We start from the raw sequence: 18112 nt of genomic DNA on the forward strand, positions 1-18112 counted from the left end.
CATTCCCACCAGCAATGTACAAGTGTACCCTTTTCCCCACATCCTTGCCAGCACTTCTTGTTGTTTGACTTCATAATGACTGCCATTCTTACTGGAGTGAGATGGTATCTTAGGGTGGTTTTAATTTGCATTTCTCTGACTGCTAGAGATGGTGAGCATTTTTTCGTGTACTTCTCCTCTGAGAAGTGTCTGCTCAGGTCCTTGGCCCATTTGTTGATTGGGTTATTTGTTTTCTTATTGTTTAATTTTTTGAGTTCTTTGTATACTCTGGATATTAGGGCTCTATCTTAAGTGTGAGGAGTAAAAATTTGTTCCCAGGATGTAGGCTCCCTATTTACCTCTCTTATTGTTTCTCTTGCTGAAAAAAAACTTTTTTCTTAGTTTGAGTAAGTCCTATTTGTTGATTCTTGTTTTTAACTCTTGTGCTATGGGTGTCCTATTAAGGAATTTGGAGCCCGACCCCACAATATATAGATTAGAGCCAACTTTTTCTTCTATCAGACGCAGAGTCTCTGTTTTGATATCAAGCTTCTTGATCCATTTTGAGTTAATTTTTGTGCATGGCGAGAGAAAGGGATTCAGATTCATTTTGTTGCATATGGATTTCCAGTTTTCCCAGTACCATTTGTTGAAGATGCTATCCTTTCTCCATTGCATGCTTTTAGCCCCTTTATCAAATATAAGATAGTTGTAATTCTGTGGATTGGTCTCTGTGTCCTCTATTCTGTACCATTGGTCCACCCGCCTGTTTTGGTACCAGTACCATGCTGTTTTTGTTACTATTGCTCTGTAGTATAGTTTCAAGTCTGGTATTGCTATACCGCCTGATTCACTCTTCCTGCTTAGAATTGCTTTTGCTATTCTGGGTCTTTTATTTTTCCATATGAATTTCATGATTGCTTTATCTATTTCTACAAGAAATGCCTTTGGGATTTTGATTGGCATTGCATTAAACCTACAGAGAACTTTTGGTAATATCGCCATTTTGATGATGTTAGTTCTGCCTATCCATGAACAGGGTATATTTTTCCATCTTCTAAGATCTTCTTCTATTTCTCTCTTTAGGGTTCTTGTAGTTTTCATTGTATAAATCTTTCACCTCTTTTGTTAGGTTGATTCCCAAGTATTTTATTTTTTTTTTGAGGATATTGTGAATGGGGTGGTTGTCCTCATTTCCATTTCAGAAGATTTGTCGCTGATGTACAGGAATGCCTTTGATTTATGTGTGTTGATTTTATATCTTGCCACTTTGCTGAATTCATTTATTAGCTCTAGTAGTTTCTTTGTAGAACCTTTTGGGTCTTCTAAGTATAGGATCATGTCACCACAAATAGTGATAATTTAAGTTCTTCTTTTCCTATCTTTATGCCTTTAATTTCTTTCGTCTGTCTAATTGCTCTGGCCAGTATTTCGAGAACTATATTGAATAGAAGTGGTGAGAGAGGGCATCCCTGTCTTGTTCCAGATTTTAGAGGGATTACCTTCAGTTTTTCTCCATTCAGAATGATGCTAGCCTGAGGCTTAGCATGGATAGCTTTTACAATGTTAAGGTAAGTTCCTGTTATTCCTAGTTTTTCTAGTATTTTGAACACAAAGGGATGCTGTACTTTGTCAAATGCTTTTTCTGCGTCTATCGAGATGATCATATGGTTCTTATCTTTAAGTCTATTGATGTGGTGAATAACATTATTGATATCCCTATATTGAACCGGCCTTGCATCCCAGGGATGAATCCTACTTGATCATGGTGCACAATTTTTTTTGATGTTTTTGTATCCGATTCGCCAGAATTTTATTGAGAATTTTTGCATCTAGGTTCATTAGAGATATTGGTGTGTAGTTTTCTTTCTTTGAAGTGTCTTTGTCTAGTTTCGGAATCAGGGTGATGTTGGCCTCATAGAATGAATTTGGAAGAGCTCCCTCTTTTTCTATTTCCTGAAATAACTTGAGAAGTATTGGTATTAATTCTTTAAAGGTTTTGTAAAACTCCGCTGTATACCCATCCAGTCCTGGGCTTTTCTTGGTTGGTAGTCTTTTGATGGCTTCTTCTATTTCCTCGATTGATATTGGTCTGTTTAAATTGTGTGTATCTGGGGCTGGGGATGTGGCTCAAGCGGTAGCGGGCTCGCCTGGCATGCGTGCGGCCCAGGTTCGATCCTCAGCACCACATACAAACAAAGATGTTGTGTCCGCCGAAAACTAAAGTAAATATTAAAAAATTCTCTCTCTCAAAAAAAAAAAAATTAAAAATAAATAAATAAATAAATAGTGTGTATCCTCCTGACTCAATCTGGGCAAATCATATGATTTAAGAAATTTATCGATGTCTTCACTATCTTCTATTTTATTGGAATATAGGGTTTCAAAATAATTTCTAATTATCTTCTGTATTTCTGTAGCGTCTGTTGTGATATTGCCTTTTTCATCCCGTATGTTAGTAATTTGATTTCTCTCTTCTTCTCTTTGTTAGCATGGTTAAGGGTCTGTCGATCTTATTTATTTTTTCGAAGAACCAACTTTTAGTTTTGTCAATTTTTTCAATAGTTTCTTTTGTTTCAATTTCGTTGATTTCCACTCTGATTTTAATTATTTCTTGCCTTCTGCTGCATTTGCTGTTGTTTTGCTCTTCCTTTTCTAGGGTTTTGAGATGAAGTGTGAGCTCATTTATTTGTTGGTTTTTTTCTTTTTTTGAGGAATGAACTCCAGGCAATGAATTTCCCTCTTAAAACTGCTTTTCATTGTGTCCCACAGATTTCGATATGCGGTGTCTGTATTTTCATTTATCTCTAAGAATTTTTTGATTTCCTCCTTTATGTCTTCTGTAACCCACTGATCATTCAGTAACATATTGTTCATTTTCCAAGTGATGTAGGATTTTTCCTTCCTTCTTTTATCATTGATTTCCAGTTTCATTCCATTATGATCAGATAAGATGCATGGTATTATCTCCACACCTTTATATTTACTAAGGGTTGCCCTATGGCACAATATATGGTCTATTTTTGAGAAGGATCCATATGCTGCTGAGAAAAAAGTATATCCACTTTATGATGGTTGATATATTCTATATATGTCGGTTAAGTCTAGGTTATTGATTGTGTTATTGAGTTCTATAGTTCTTTATTCAACTTTTGTTTGGAGGATCTGTCCAATGGTGATAGAGGTGTGTTGAAGTCACCCATAATTATTGTGTTGTGGTCTATTTGATTCTTGAACTTGAGGAGAATTTGTTTTATGAACGTCGCAGCACCATTATTTGGTGCATAAATATTGATAATTGTTATGTCTTGTTGGTGAATGGTTCCTTTTAACAGTATATATTGCCCTTCCTTATCCCTTTTGATTAACTTTGTCTTGAAGTCAATTTCTAATTTAAGTGGCTCCTAAGACTGCTCACAATGAATCTATATTTTCCCACAAACCTCTAATAGATATTTCCTTGATTTTCAGATTAACCAGTCTTTTATTCTAAATAATGAAGGCGAGAGTTAGCCACTGAAGCGCAAGTAAATGCATTCTTATGCTGGAGCAATCTGTGTTCTAAATTAATTATTTCAATATTCTGATTATGCAGAAAATATCAAAATTAGTATCAACATAACACTTAGATTCATTTTATATATTGAAGACATGGGTTTTCTTTTAGAGAATTCCAGACTGCATGAATAGAGGAAATGTTGATAAAATGTATCAACCTTTGATATTCATTTTTTTAGATATTTATTTTTTAGTTATAGCTGGACATAATACCTTTATTTTATTTATTTATTTATTTTATGTGGTGCTGAGGTTCAAACCCAGGGTCTCACATGTGCGAGGCAAGTGCTCTACTGCTGAGCCACAGTCCCAGCCCCTTGACATTCATTCTTAAAAGACAAAAGTTATTTATTCAGGAAGGATACATTATAAATTTTTAAGTAAGGGATATTCCAACCCTCCTCTGTTTGCAGAGCTACTTTTGAAGTTCAGGGATTATTTACAGGAGAGATATATGGAAAGGAAAAGTGCACAGAGAATCAGACTGTTCAAATTCAGAGAACAACTTTTTTTTTTTCATTTCTCTTTCTACAAATTGCAAGCAGAAGGAAGGTTGCAGATGCAGCATCAACTTCAATATGTTCCATAAAGAATAAGGGGAAAACATAGAATAATAGCCAAAATATAAAGCATGCCTATGATGAAATATTGAGAAAAAAATGAAATGGTATTCTTTCTTAAACCACTATGCTTTTATAAAGATAAAGAATAATCAGTAGGAATAGTTCAGGCTTCCCTGTTAATGAAGCACTTTAAAGTTTATCATTTTAAAGTTTGAGATATAATTCATATACTATCAGTTCATTTATGTTTACAACTGGATGATTTTCAGTATATCTGCAGTTATGTAATTATCACCATACACACTTTAAAAAACATCTTTATCACCCCCACCAGAACAACCTGGGACTGATTAGCAATCATTCCCATTCTCTCCCAAATCCCCACCCCTAAATGTAAGGAACCACCAATCTATATTCTATTTCTATAAATTTATCTATTCTAGATATTTCATATAAATGAACCAATACATGGTCTTTTGACTGGTTTCTTTAACATGGAATAACTTTTTCAAGTTCATCCATGTTGTAGCGTGCATACTTATTATAGACTTTTTTATTATCAAATAGTACCCCAATGTGTGTATAAATCAAACTGTTTTACATTTATCAGTTGATGGATATCTAGGATTTTCTACTTTCTGGCTGCTATGAATATACATATACAAGTTCTTCTGTGAATATGTTTTCATTTCTCTTGGATATATACCAAAGAGTGAAATTGCTGGGTTTCTAAGGTAAATGAAGGCCATCCTTTCACAGAGCTCAATAAATGTCTAACATACAGCAATACACTCTAAGACTTATACACACTTTATAAAAGAACTATTTCTCCTATACTAAGTTAAATAAACCTACTTATAACTTGAGAAAAAGACAAAGTTCAATGTTCAGTGTTAGACAAAGCTCAATTTTCAAAAAAATTATGAAACATAAATTATTTTCTTTTAATTTTAAAAAGATTCAGAGTTTCAGTTTGAAATGTTCATTATTTTATATTTATTTAAATATAAATAATGAATTGGCCTTTTTTACTTGAGTGTAAGAAATATTCACAGTGAAATTTCTGATATAGATAAGTAATAACAATCAAGGAACAATAAATAATGGACATTTAAAAAATCACTTACTACTGTTTCCTTGGCTGGAGGAGGCTTCATCTGTTGACTGGGAATCAGAACAAATGTCAAAGTACCATGCATATCAGACTATAATGAAAAGATAAAGTGATTGTTAAAATCCATATTTATGAAAATCATCCCATAATATTATGATCAATATTCCCCAAACTGGACTATTCTGGAACTCCTCCATAGTCTTATATGCAAATGTCCATAATTTCCAGATGCCTTGTGTGTGTCATCTACTGTGTTTTTTTTTTTTTAACTATATAGAGTTTTACTGCTAGGTTCCCTATTATTGCCTAACACTGACTGCTTCATTCAGCAGAAGCCTTCATTCACCTCCAAACTTGACAGGAATCATTATAACTTCTGGTACCTAAGCAGCGGGAGCATTGCTCAATCTATAAAGTTAGTCAATAAAAAGGGTTAAAAATAATGATCAGAAGGCACTTTGCACCAGGCATGGTGGTGCATGCCAGTAATCCCAGAAGTTTGGGAGGCTGAGGCAGGAGGATTTCAAGTGTAAAGCCAGCCTCAACAATTTAGTAAGGACCTAAGCAACTTAACAGAGCCCTGTCTCTAAATAAAACATAAAAACAGTTAGGAATGTGGCTCAATGTTTAAGCACCCCCGGGTTCAACCCATAGTACCAAAAAAAAAAGAAAGAAATTCTAAGTCTAACAACAACAACAAAAACCCAATTTCTTTTAAAAAAAAATTATTTATTTATATATCTTTAGGTTGTTTTTTTTTTTTTTTAAGGTGGGCACATTATTTTGTTTTTATGTGGTGCTGAGGATCAAACTCAGTGCCTCAGGCATGCTAGGCGAGCACTCTACCACTGAGCACCAACCCCAGCCCCCCAAAACTTAGTTTCTTAAGAGCTATCAATTATTCTTCACCTGTATGAACTTACCAACAAGTCAAAAACCTCATTGACATCTTTCCCCCTAATTTCAATGCCATTAATCTCCAGAACTTCATCTCCTTCATGTAAGAGACCACTTTTCTCTGCAGCACCTCCTTTTACTATCCGGCTAATGATGACAGAATCCATTTCATTACGAACTGTGGCACCCTAAAAAACAACAACACCACCACCTAATTTAAACACAGAAATGGAATTTTTTAAATTAAGAATTTCATCTTTAAATTCTAATTTTTTCTTTTCAACAATACTAGCCTTCAATTATTTTGAGAAAAAATTTACTCACATAACTAGAGTAATAATTGTAATTAGATTTGAAAGCTGACTATTTTCTCCACAATAGTTTCTGCTTTAGAAACAATTAGAATTCTGAAATCAAGCAAACTTTTGAAGCATACAATAGCAGAAAAAAGCACTTGCTTTAAAAAAGTGTGAAGATCTATAATCATATTTGTTGTCTTCATGCTGATCCTATTCAAATTGTTTTAGTACATGTAGGCATGATTAATGAACATGACTTTTAACTACAAAGAGCTTTTTAACATTCAAAACATGATGAAGAGGTGAACTCCAATCTGGTTGATTATGCAAAGGTTAAATATTGAAGCTGCATTCAATTAATATTAAAATGTATTACATGGGCTGGGGCTGGGGCTCAGTGGTAGAGCACTTGCCTGGCATGAATGAGGCCCTGGGTTTGATCCTTAGCACCACATAGAAACAAACAAACCAACAAAAGAACTATTGACAACTAAAAAATATTTTTTAAAAATGTACTACACATAAATATTAGTATACAAATTGGAAGCACAACTGAAAAATTGTGTGCTCAAAAACTGAAAGTAAAATATAAAGAATAAAATTTGTTCTGCTAGACTTTTTTTTATTTAAACATTTTCTCATGACTTTTCCAATTTGTATTCTCTTGGTGGAAGAACTACTTACATAAATTCCTATAAAACCACATTCCTTATATCAAGACACAATCTGAGACACAGGGATTAAAGAATATTTCTCTGATTATAAAGGGAAGATATGTAAGGCAATAATAACAGTCTGAGAAAAGAGATTTGAAAAGTTTTACGTCTAAAAACTGTAAGACAAATAGTAAGGAATTTATACTTTCTTTAAAAATTATTTATTTATTCTAATTAGGTATATATGAAAGCAGAATGCATTTTGATTCACTGTATACAATTGCAGTGTAGCGTCTCACCATGCATAGTCATACATGTACCTAGGGGTAATGATGTCCTTCTCACTGCACCATCTTTCTTGCCCCCATGCCTCCTCCCCTCTGCCCAATCACAGTTCCTCCATTTTTCCCATGCCTCCGACCCCCCAATTATAGATCAGCATCTACTTATCAAAAAACATTCGGCCTTTGGTTTTTTGGGATTGACTTACTTCACCTAGCATGACATTCTCCAACTCCATCCATTTACCTACAAATGCCATGATTTTATCTCTTTAAACACTGAGTAATATCCACTGTGTATATATGCCACAGTTTCTTTATCCATTCATCTACCGAAGGGCATCTAGGTTAGTTCCACAATTTAGCTATGGTGAATTGAGCTGCTATAAACATTGTTGTGGCTTCATTACTATAGTATGCTGATTTTAAGTCCTTTGGGTACAGACCAAGGGGTGGGATAGCTGGGTCAAAAGCTGATTCCATTCCAAGTTTTCTAAGGAATCTCCATACTGCTTTCCAGATTGGCTGTACCAATTTGCAGTCCCACCAGCAATGTATGAGTGTGTCTTTCTCCCCACATCCTCACCAACACTTATGGTTGTTTGCATTCTTGATAACTGCCATTCTGATTGGTGTGAGATGAAATCTTAAGAGTAGTTTTGATTTGCGTTTCTCTAATTACTAGAGATGTCGAACATTTTTTCATATATTTGTTGATCAACTGTATATCTTCTTCTAAGAAGTATTTGTTCAGCTCTTTAGACCATTTATTGATTGGGTTGTTTGTTTTCTGGTGTTAACGTTTTTTAAATTCTTTATATATCCTGGAGATTAGTGCTCTATCTGAGGTGCGTATGGCAAAAATTTTCTACCAAAATGTAGGCTCTCTCTTCACCTCGCTGATTGTTTCTTTTGCTGAGAAGCAGCTTTTTAGTTTGAAACCATTCCATTTGTTGATTCTTGATTTATTTCTTGTGCTTTAAGAGTCTTGATAAGGAAGTCAGGGCCTAATCTGATGTGATGAAGATTTGAGCCTACTTTTCCCTCTATTAGGCACAGGATCTCTGGACTAATTCCTAGGTCCTTGATCCACTTTGAGTTCTGTGCAGGTGAGAAGTAGGGGTTTAGTTTCATTTTGCTGCATATGACTTTCCAGTTTTCCTAACACCATTTGTTGAAGAGGCTATCTTTTCTCCAATGTATGTTTTTGGTTAGTATGAGATAATTATATTTATATGGGTTCGTTTCCGTGTCTTCTATTCTGTACCATTGGTCTACATGCCTATTTTGGTGCCAATACCATGCTCTTTTTGTTACAACAGCCGTGAAGTATAGTTTAAGGTCTGGTATTGTGATGCCATCTGCTTCACTCTTCTTGCTAAGGACTGCTTTGTCTATTCCAGGTCTCTTATTTTTCCAAATGAATTTCATGATTGCTTTTTCTATTCTAAGGAATGATTTAATTGGAATTAAATTTTAATTGGAATCACATTGAATCTGTATAGCGCTTGGGGTAGTATGGCCATTTTGCCAATATTAATTTTGACTCTCCAAGAGCATGGGAGATCTTTCCATCCTCTAAGGTCTTCTTCAATTTCTTTCTTTAGTGTTCTGTAGTTTCCATTGTAGACATCATTCACCTCTTTTATTAAATTGATTCCCAAGTTTTCTTTTTCTTTTTTTTTTTGATGCTAATGTGAATGGGGTACTTTTCCTAATTTGTCTTTCAGAGGATTCATCACTGATGTATAGAAATGCATTTGATTTATAGGTATTGATTTATATCCTGCTACTTTTCTGAATTCATTTATTAATTCTAGAAGTTTTCTGGTAGAATTTTTTGGATCCTCTAAGTATAGAATCATGTTGTCAGCAAATAACAATAGTGTGAATTCTTCTTTTCCTATTCATATCCCTTTTAAAAATTTTTTTAGCTGTCAATAGATTTTCCCTCCCTCCCTCCCTTTGTGGTGCTGAGGATAGAACCCAGGGCCTCACACACTCCAGGAAAGTGCTCTACCATTCAGCCACTACCCCAGCCCTCTTTCTTTTCTTCTTTTTTTTTTAATATATATTTTTTTAGTTGTACATGGACACAGTACCTTTATTTATTTTCATATGGTGCTGAGGATTGAACCCCGTGCCTCACACGTGCTAGGCAGCACTCCAACACTGAGCTACAGCCCCAACCCAAATTTCCTTTGTTTGTCTAACTGCTCTGGCTAGAGTTTTAAGGACTATGTTGAATAGAAGTGGTGAAAGAGGGCATCCATGTCTTGTTCCAGTTTTTAGAAGGAAGAATTTTTCCAATTCTTCTCTGTTCAGAATGATGTTGGCCTTGGGTATAGTATAAAAAGCTTTTATAATGTTGAGGTATATTCCTACTATCCCTAGTTTTTCTTGTGTTTCAAACATGAAAGGGTGCTATATTTTGTCAAATGCTCTCTCTGCATCAATTGATATAATCATGATTCTTATCTTTAAATCTACTGATGTGATGAATTACATTTATAGATTTCCATATATGGAACCAACTTTGCATCCCTGGAATGAACCCAACTTGATCATGGTGCACTATTTGTTTTAATGTTTTTATATGAGATTTGCCAGAATTTTATTGAGAATTTCTGCATCTATGTTCATCAGGGATATTGGTCTGAAATTTTTTTTCCTTGATGTGTCTCTGCCTCGTTTTGGTATCAGGATGATACTAGCTTCATAGAATGAGTTTGGAAGGGTTCCCTCCTTTTCTATTTCATGGAATAATTTGAGAAGTATTGGTATTAATTCTTCTTTGCAGGTCTTATAGAACTCTGTTGTGAATCCATCCGGTCATGGGCTTTTCTTGGTTGGTAGGCATTTGATGGTGTCTTCTATTTCCTTTCTTGAAATTAATTTGTTTACATTGTGTATGACCTCTTGACTCAGTCTGGGTTTATCATATGCCTCTAGAAATTTATCAATGTCTTCAAGGTTTTCTATTTTACTGGAGTATAAATTTTCAAAATAGTTCCTAATTGTCTTCTGTATTTCAATATTTCAATATGTTGTGATATTTCCTTTTCATCACAAATTTTAGAAATTTGAAATTTCTCCTTTTTGTTAGGGTAGCTAAGGGTTTGTCAATTTTATTTATTTTTTCAAAGAACCAACTTTTTGTTTTGTCAATTTTTTAAATTGTTTCTTTTGTTTCAATTTCATTTTCTGCCCTGGTTTAAATTATTTCCTGTCTTCTACTACTTTTGGTGTTGGTTTGTTATTCTTTTTCTAGGGCATTGAGATACAATGTCAGGTCCTTTTTTTTTTGGGTTGACTTTTTCTTCTTTTAATGAATGAGCTTAATGCAATGAGCTTTCTTCTTAGCACTGCCTTCATAGTGTTCCAGAAATTCTGATAAGTTGTATCAGAGTTCTCCCTGACCTCTAAGAATTTTTTTTTTATCTGCTCCCTAATATCTTCTATTATCCAGGCATCATTCAATATCGTATTGTTTAGTCTCCAGGTGTTGGAGTAGCTCCTATTTTTAATATTATCATTGATTTCTAATTTCATTCCATGAATGCAGGGTAGTATCTTTACTTTTTTATATTTGCTAAGACTTGCTTTGTGGCATAACATATGATCTAGTTTGGAGAAGGATCATGTGCTGCGGAGAAGAAAGTTATTTGCTCGTTGATGGATAGAATATACTATATATGCCTGTTAAATCTAAATTACTGACCGTTTAATTGAGTTCTATAGTTTCTTTGTTTAGTTTTTGATTGGAAGATCTATCCAGTGGTGATATATATTAAAATACATCATAGTGGTGTGGTGTATTAGAGCCACCCAGTATTATTGTGATGTGATCTCTCTGATTCTTGTAGTTGAGAAGGTTTTGTTTGATACACATAGATGCCCCATTGTTTGGGGCACAGATATTTATGCTTGTCATGTCTTGTTGATGTATGAAATGTCCTTCTTTATCCTTTTTCACTAGCTTTGGTTTGAAGTCCACTTTATCTGATATGAGGATAGAAATCCCTGCTTGTTTATGTGGTCCATGTGAGTAGTACATTTTTTCCCAACCTTTCACCTTCAGTCTGTGGATGTATTTTCCTGTGAGATGAGTCTCTTGAAGGCAGCATATTGTTGGGTTTCTTTTTTTAATCCAATCTGTCAACCCTTTAATTGGCTTTTAATTGATGAGTTTAGGCCATTAATATTCAGGGTTATTATTGAAATATGATTTGGATTCCCAGTCAATTTGGTTTATTTTTGGTTTTTAACTTGGCTTGGTTTCTCCTTTGATCGGCCTTTCCTTTAGTGTAGTTCCTCCCTTTGCTGATTTTCATTGTTTTTCATTTCTTCCTCGTGGAATATTTTGCTGACAATGCTCTGTAGTGCAGGCTTTCTCGCTTTAAATTCTTTTGTTTATCATGAAAGGTTTTTATTTTGTCATCAAATCTGAAGCTTAATTTTGCTAGATATAAGATTCTTGGGTGGCATTCCACTTTCTTCTGGAGCTTGGTATATATTGTTCTAGGATCTCGTGGCTTTGAGGGTCTGGGTTGAAAAATCTACTGAGATCGGAATTGGTCTCCCCCATATGTAATTTCACCTCTCTCTTGTGGCCTTTAAGAGTCTATCCTTATTCTACATGATAGGCATTTTCATTATAATGTGCCTTGGTGTAGATCTGTTGTAATTTTGTACATCTGGAGTCCTATAAGTCTATTGTATTTGATTTTCCAACTCATTCTTCATGTTTGGGAAATTATCTGATATTATCTCATTGAAGAGATTGTGCGTTCCTTTGATTTGAATCTCTGTCCTTCCTCTATCCCAATTAATCTTAGATTTGGTCTTTTGATGCTATCCCATAATTCTTGGATGTTCTGTTGATGGTTTCTTAGCATCTTCACTGTGTGATCAACTTTATTTTCAAAATTATATATTCTGTCTTCATTATCTGATGTTCTATCTTCCAAGTGATCTAGTGTGTTGGTGATGCTTTCTATTGAGCTTTTTATTTGGTTTACCGTCTCCTTCATTTCAAGGATTTCTGATTGTTTTCTTTCCAGAATCATTCTCTCTTTCTTGAAGTAATCTTTTGCTACCTGCATTTGCTCCCTTATCTCTTTTCTGGTGTTATCAATTTTTTGCCTGTATTTTCTCTCTTATGTCATTCTTTAATTAGCAGATCATTTTAATTATGTACATTCTGAACTCCTTGTCTGATACTTCATCAACTGCACTGTCAATGGATTCTGTTGTAGTAGAATCTTGGTTTGTCTGAGCACTTTCTTCCCTTGTTTTTTCATGTTGTCAATGTGTCTTCCTTTCTTGCAGTGCAGATCTGAAGTATTACAGTTTCTACCCCATAATCTTGTAGTGGTAAGGTACAGGTAATCTGCATGGACACTACAAGATTATGGGGTGAACAGTCCATGGCTGGTGTTCACTGCAACTAAAGATGGTGGCAGCAATAGCATTGGTCACTCAAAAAAGCCATGTCCCAAGATGGATATAATCACTTTCAGAGATGAGTCTAAGCCTGGGCTCTAGGGTGGGTTGACAGGGGTGGTCTTAGGCCTGGGTCTGAGCTCAAGCATGGGTCAAAGCAATATACACTTTTTAAATAATATCTAAAGCATGCAAGTAATTGTGTTTCAATAAACTCAACTGAATTAAAAGTTTTGTTCCTAATTATTGTTTTGAAAAAGTAAGTTGGGAGAATAATAAAATAAATTACTTATCCTTCTTTGTTCCTCAATAAATATTCCATAAGCTATTATAGTCATTGAATTATGGATGAGTAAAACACTATTACTGCTGGGAGCAGTAGTGCACACCTGTAATCCCAGTAACTTGGGAGGTCAAGGCAGGAGTATCCAAGTTTGAGGTCAGGCTCAGTAACTTTGCAAGACCCTTAGTAACTACCCTGTCTCAACATAAAAATAAAAAAAGGACTAGTGATGGAGTTCAGTGGCAAAGGTTCTTTGGGTTCAATCCCCAGTACCAAAACAAACAAACAAACAAAACCACAAAACCAATCCACATACACACATACAAAAAAAATACAATTAATAATTTTTTCTCAACTGAATAAGGAGTATAAGATGAGCTAGAACACAGAATGAAGTACTCCAAACAGAACTCCAATAAAGTACTTCAAAAGAGAAAAACCACTAAGAATATACTGGGGTCTTCTACTACTTTCCATATATGAGATCTCTGTGTAGAAAGTATCACTGGTCAGAGATGTGGGACACTTACCAATGGAATATCACGAGCTTTTTCTATACGAACTATTTTTACAGTTTCTCCTCCATACTGGCCAATGCTTTCATAAACTTTTTCATCTGTAATGGGTTCTAGCTGCATTTCCTGCTCAGCAACCTTATCATGGGCCAATAAAAGTGCCTGTTTCAAAGAAATCCACAGCATTTTAAGTATCATCATGTTTTATTTCTATAAATAGATTTTTAACCTTATCATATATGTAGTATTCTGATCATTAAATCTTTAAAAGTGCTATATTTAGTTGTATGCGCAGAACCATTTCCAAAACTTCCAACTTAAGTATTGATGCAACCCTGTATCTGTTGGAACTACTGATCACTAAAGGTGTGTTAAGTGTACCACTGAATCCTCTGAAGTGGCTTATTAAAGTTCAAAATGCTTATCAAACTTCATACAAACAAAATCAATGTAAAGGCATAATTACTCTAGATAATTAAGATTCATGGAAAATAACCAAAATATGAACTTTTGTCCAATTCTGAAAGAAAAGGAAGTTGTTTACAAAATAATTTGATTAATTTTAAATATGAGAATATATAATCCAATAATAATAATCAATATGCAGAGGAGACTACAAACATCAAGACTGTCTAGACAATGTCTAAAGTTTCTTCCAATCCTAGAGAAGTTTGATTTTGCAAAAACTAAACAAACAAAAAACCAGATAAATTTCAGAAAAAACATATAGATGATGGTTCTGTTTTCTACCTGAATATGTGGAGCACTAAGCAAAGCAGTTAATTCTTGTCCTTCCTTCTGATGAACTGGCCTCAAAATGGTTTGTACCTAAGAAACAAAAACAAAAACTAAGATGATTCTTCCTAGGTTACAGGAAATAACAATTGCAGCTACGCAGTACAAATCAAAGTTTAAAAAAATAAAAACAACTTGTAAGAAAAAAAACACAAGGAAAAATTATGAGGAAAAATTAGAATATACTTTTTCACACAGTTTTAAATCTTATGGAAAAAAACAGCATTCCTTATTTTAAAATAAACACTAAATAAGATTTTGGTATTTATACCTATGAATGAAGTACTTCCATCTTGCAAGTTTCTCCTAACATACTACAAAATGCACTAATAATGATTACATAAGGGAAGAAAACTGTTTTAACTTTGCTATTTTATAGTTTTTTAATCCTATGTTTACATAACTGTATTTAAAATCAGAGATGACAGAGCAGACTAACAAGACAAATTTATATGCACATAATAGAGCAAATACTATAACACAATGAACTGCATTAAAAATTTTCCCCAAAGTAGGACAATCTTTGAACTCCTAGGATAAGTACCCATTCTTATGATGAACTGGGGGCGGGCAGACTTTCTATTGCCTCAGCTGTGGGAGGATGGTACTTACCATTTAAATTTTCTTCACAGACTCATGAGATAACCTCAATCTGTGTCTGCATTCATGCTCCTCCTTTCTTTTCTAATGCTACTTGGGTTTTCTTTCCTTCTTTTTAAAAATTCATCTAATTCAATAAACTTTTGTCTATTTTCTTATTCTTTTCAAAGAACTAGCTTTGGAAAGTTTTGAAATCTATTGTTCCTTCCACTTAAATAATTTACACCTTTTCCTTCCCCATGCTGGGGACTGAATAGAGGGCCTTGTGCTCCACCACTGAGTCACATACCCAGTCTCAAACAATTTTAATTCTCTTGTTTTATTTCTCTTTTCAGTTTCTAATCACTTGAGTAAGTTCAGTTCATCTATTTTCAATCTTTTCTTCCTAGCATAAATACTGAAAAGTATAATTTTTGTCTCTGTACACACATCACTTTTCCCCAAAGATTATATCATGTGCTTACTGTCAGACCTCTGATTTTCCCCCTTTTTCTATCTCCAAACAGAACTACCCACCAAAAAGAGCACTTTGCAATAATTAGGATTAACAAAACCAATTAGTGAAATTATATAGAAGTAAATCCATATATAGACTTTTTAATAAGAGTAATTCATGAGATAAAAAGAAACCCAGTAATTTCCTCCCTTTTGTGGCTATTTTATATAATTCCCTATTCAAACCTAAGGGATGATAATCTGGGGATTAATTAATTTTCCCACAAGTATATCACAGCAATTATAAAGTAGAATCAAAACCAGTCTGTCCTTTGGTTTTGGTACCTAGAAAAATGTGTATCCAATAGTGCAGCTCTCTGTGTAAAAACAGGAATCGCACTGCAAATATTATCTTGTTAACTCCATTAAAATCTTATTATCTTCTTAACTCCATTAAAATCTTACTAATGGGGGCAGGGGCGTGGCCCAGTGGCACAGCACTTGCCTAGCACATGTGAGACACTCAGTTGAATCCTTAGCACCACATAACAAATAAAATAAAGGCATTCTGTCCACCTACAACTACAAGAAAACAAAACAAAAAAAATCTTACTAATGGACAAAAGTCATGATCTAAAACTATGGATAACAAAAGGCTATTTTTAAAATAAGGTGTTCTTTAACCTTTATCAAATCTACATCAATTTAAAAGAAAGTCTACAGTCCATGACCATACACTTTTTAATTGCTGGAGGAAGCAACTCTGAAGAAGAAAGACAACTTTGGATTTAAAATATACCAAGAGTATACAAAAGATACAACTCAACTCAATATAATTTTCTGTACGAGATATATTTTCCTAACTCTATTTTTAAGTCAGTTCTTAAACATCTCTGAGATATTCCCTTTTAAAGACATTTAAAACTCCTGTAAGTACTCATTCCCTTCCCCTATAAATAAAATTTAAATATTGAGTGTCAATGTACATCATCAGCTACTTCTCAAAGGTCTAAGGCATTAAGTCTGTTCTTATAACTCCTTTCCTTTAAAAATGCTCTAGGGCTGGGGTTGTGGCTAAGTGGTAGAGTGCTTGCCTAGCATATGTGAAGCACCAAATTCTATCCTCAGTACCACATAAAAAATTAAAAAAAAATTTTTTAAATGCTCTAAATGTTTATCTTAAAAAAATACTCTCGCTCAATGTTCTACTCTTTGGTAACTGTACTATTATTTCCTATTTTTTCTTCAGAGGCAAGTTTCTTTTTTACTTTAGAAATAATTTTAAATTACAGAAATGATATATATTAAATGTGAAAAATTAGAAAAAATATAATCAAAAAGAAAGATATAAAAGGAAAATCTTTTATTATACCTAGGGATAATCATCTCAGTATATATCCTACCTTTATTTTTACATTTCTTTTTTACCAAACTATTCACACCTTGACATATATATATCTGACAAAGGATTATCCATATTAAGAACTCTTTTTTTTTAAAAGAGAGAGAGAGAGAGAGAGAGAGAATTTCAATATTTATTTTTCAGTTTTTGGCGGACACAACATCCTTGTTTGTATGTGGTGCTGCTGAGGATCGAACCCAGGCCGCATGCACGCCAGGCAAGCGTGCTACAGCTTGAGCCAAATCCCCAGCCCAAGAACTCTTGATTTTTACAATGAGAAAATGATCTCACCAGTCATTTCATGAAAGTCAGGGAAATGGGCAATAAACATATAGAAAATGCTCAGTATCAATAGTCATTATGGAAATGCAAATCAAAGCAAGATACCGCTACAAAGCAGATAGAATAATAAAAAGGACCACACATTTGACAGAATGATAAACAGGAAACAACCCATATATGCATCCCTACAATAGGTAAGCAGCTAAACAAATTGTGGGATAGTCATTTAATGGAATACTACTCAGCAAGAAGTTACAAACTACCGGAATTAAGGATTTAGCTCAGTGGTAGTGTCTGTGTAGCATGTGTGAGGCTCTGGGTCTGCAAGGGGGAAGGGGAGAAACAGTTACAAATTACTATTAAATATACAACATAGATGAATCTCAAAAACATTATGCTAAGCAAAAGAGGTCAGATACAAAAGACTATATACTGTCTTATTCCACATTATATGAAATGTCCACAGACTGCAAATTCATAAAATCAAAACATGATCTATGAATGGTAACAGGGCTTGGGAAATGGAAGAAGTGGTTATTGTCTACAAAGGGCCATAAGGGAGCTTTGTGGAGTAATGGATGTTTCTACAACTTGATGTTATGGTAGATTTTACAGATATACATATGCCAAAACACATTGAAAAAACATAAAACAAAACAAAACAAAAAAAACACCCGTTTTTAAGTGTATGTGGACTATAGCTCAAGAAAGTTAGTTACCAAAAAAGCAAAAGCACCCATGATTATGAAAAAAAATCTGTCATCCCTTACCCCCATACCAAGGTCATTCAAGTATAACCTATATACCTTTCTGCCCAGACATTTAAAATCATCTTCAGATTACTTATATTATTTAGGGAATGAATGTATTCAGTTCAGATGCAATTTTTTTAAAAATATTTTGTAGTTGTAGATGGACAGAATGCCTTTATTTTATTTGTTTATTTTTATGGTGCTGAGGATCGAACCCAGTGCCTCACACATGCCAGGCAAGCGCTCTGCCACTGAG

The 18112-nt window shown here is 34.1% G+C and overlaps 1 protein-coding gene across 2 annotated transcripts in view; it reads right to left on the reverse strand.

Moving 5' to 3' along the window:
• The window catches only part of Pals1 (protein associated with LIN7 1, MAGUK p55 family member), a 95100-nt gene that overhangs the window by 24278 nt on the left and 52710 nt on the right, over positions 1-18112 (reverse strand). For both annotated transcript variants that reach the window (XM_046461895.2, XM_046461894.2), the window contains exons 5-8: positions 14341-14418; positions 13606-13752; positions 6138-6299; positions 5228-5305 (exon numbers count right to left, since the gene is read on the reverse strand). In XM_046461895.2, the coding sequence (XP_046317851.1) occupies positions 5228-5305; positions 6138-6299; positions 13606-13752; positions 14341-14418 (465 nt within the window). The remainder of the gene's footprint in view (positions 1-5227; positions 5306-6137; positions 6300-13605; positions 13753-14340; positions 14419-18112) is intronic.

The sequence above is a fragment of the Marmota monax genome, unplaced genomic scaffold (genome assembly GCF_021218885.2).
Source record: "Marmota monax isolate L192 unplaced genomic scaffold, Marmota_monax_Labrador192_F-V1.1 WCK01_AAM20220418_F8-fsc00001, whole genome shotgun sequence".
NCBI lineage: Eukaryota > Metazoa > Chordata > Mammalia > Rodentia > Sciuridae > Marmota > Marmota monax.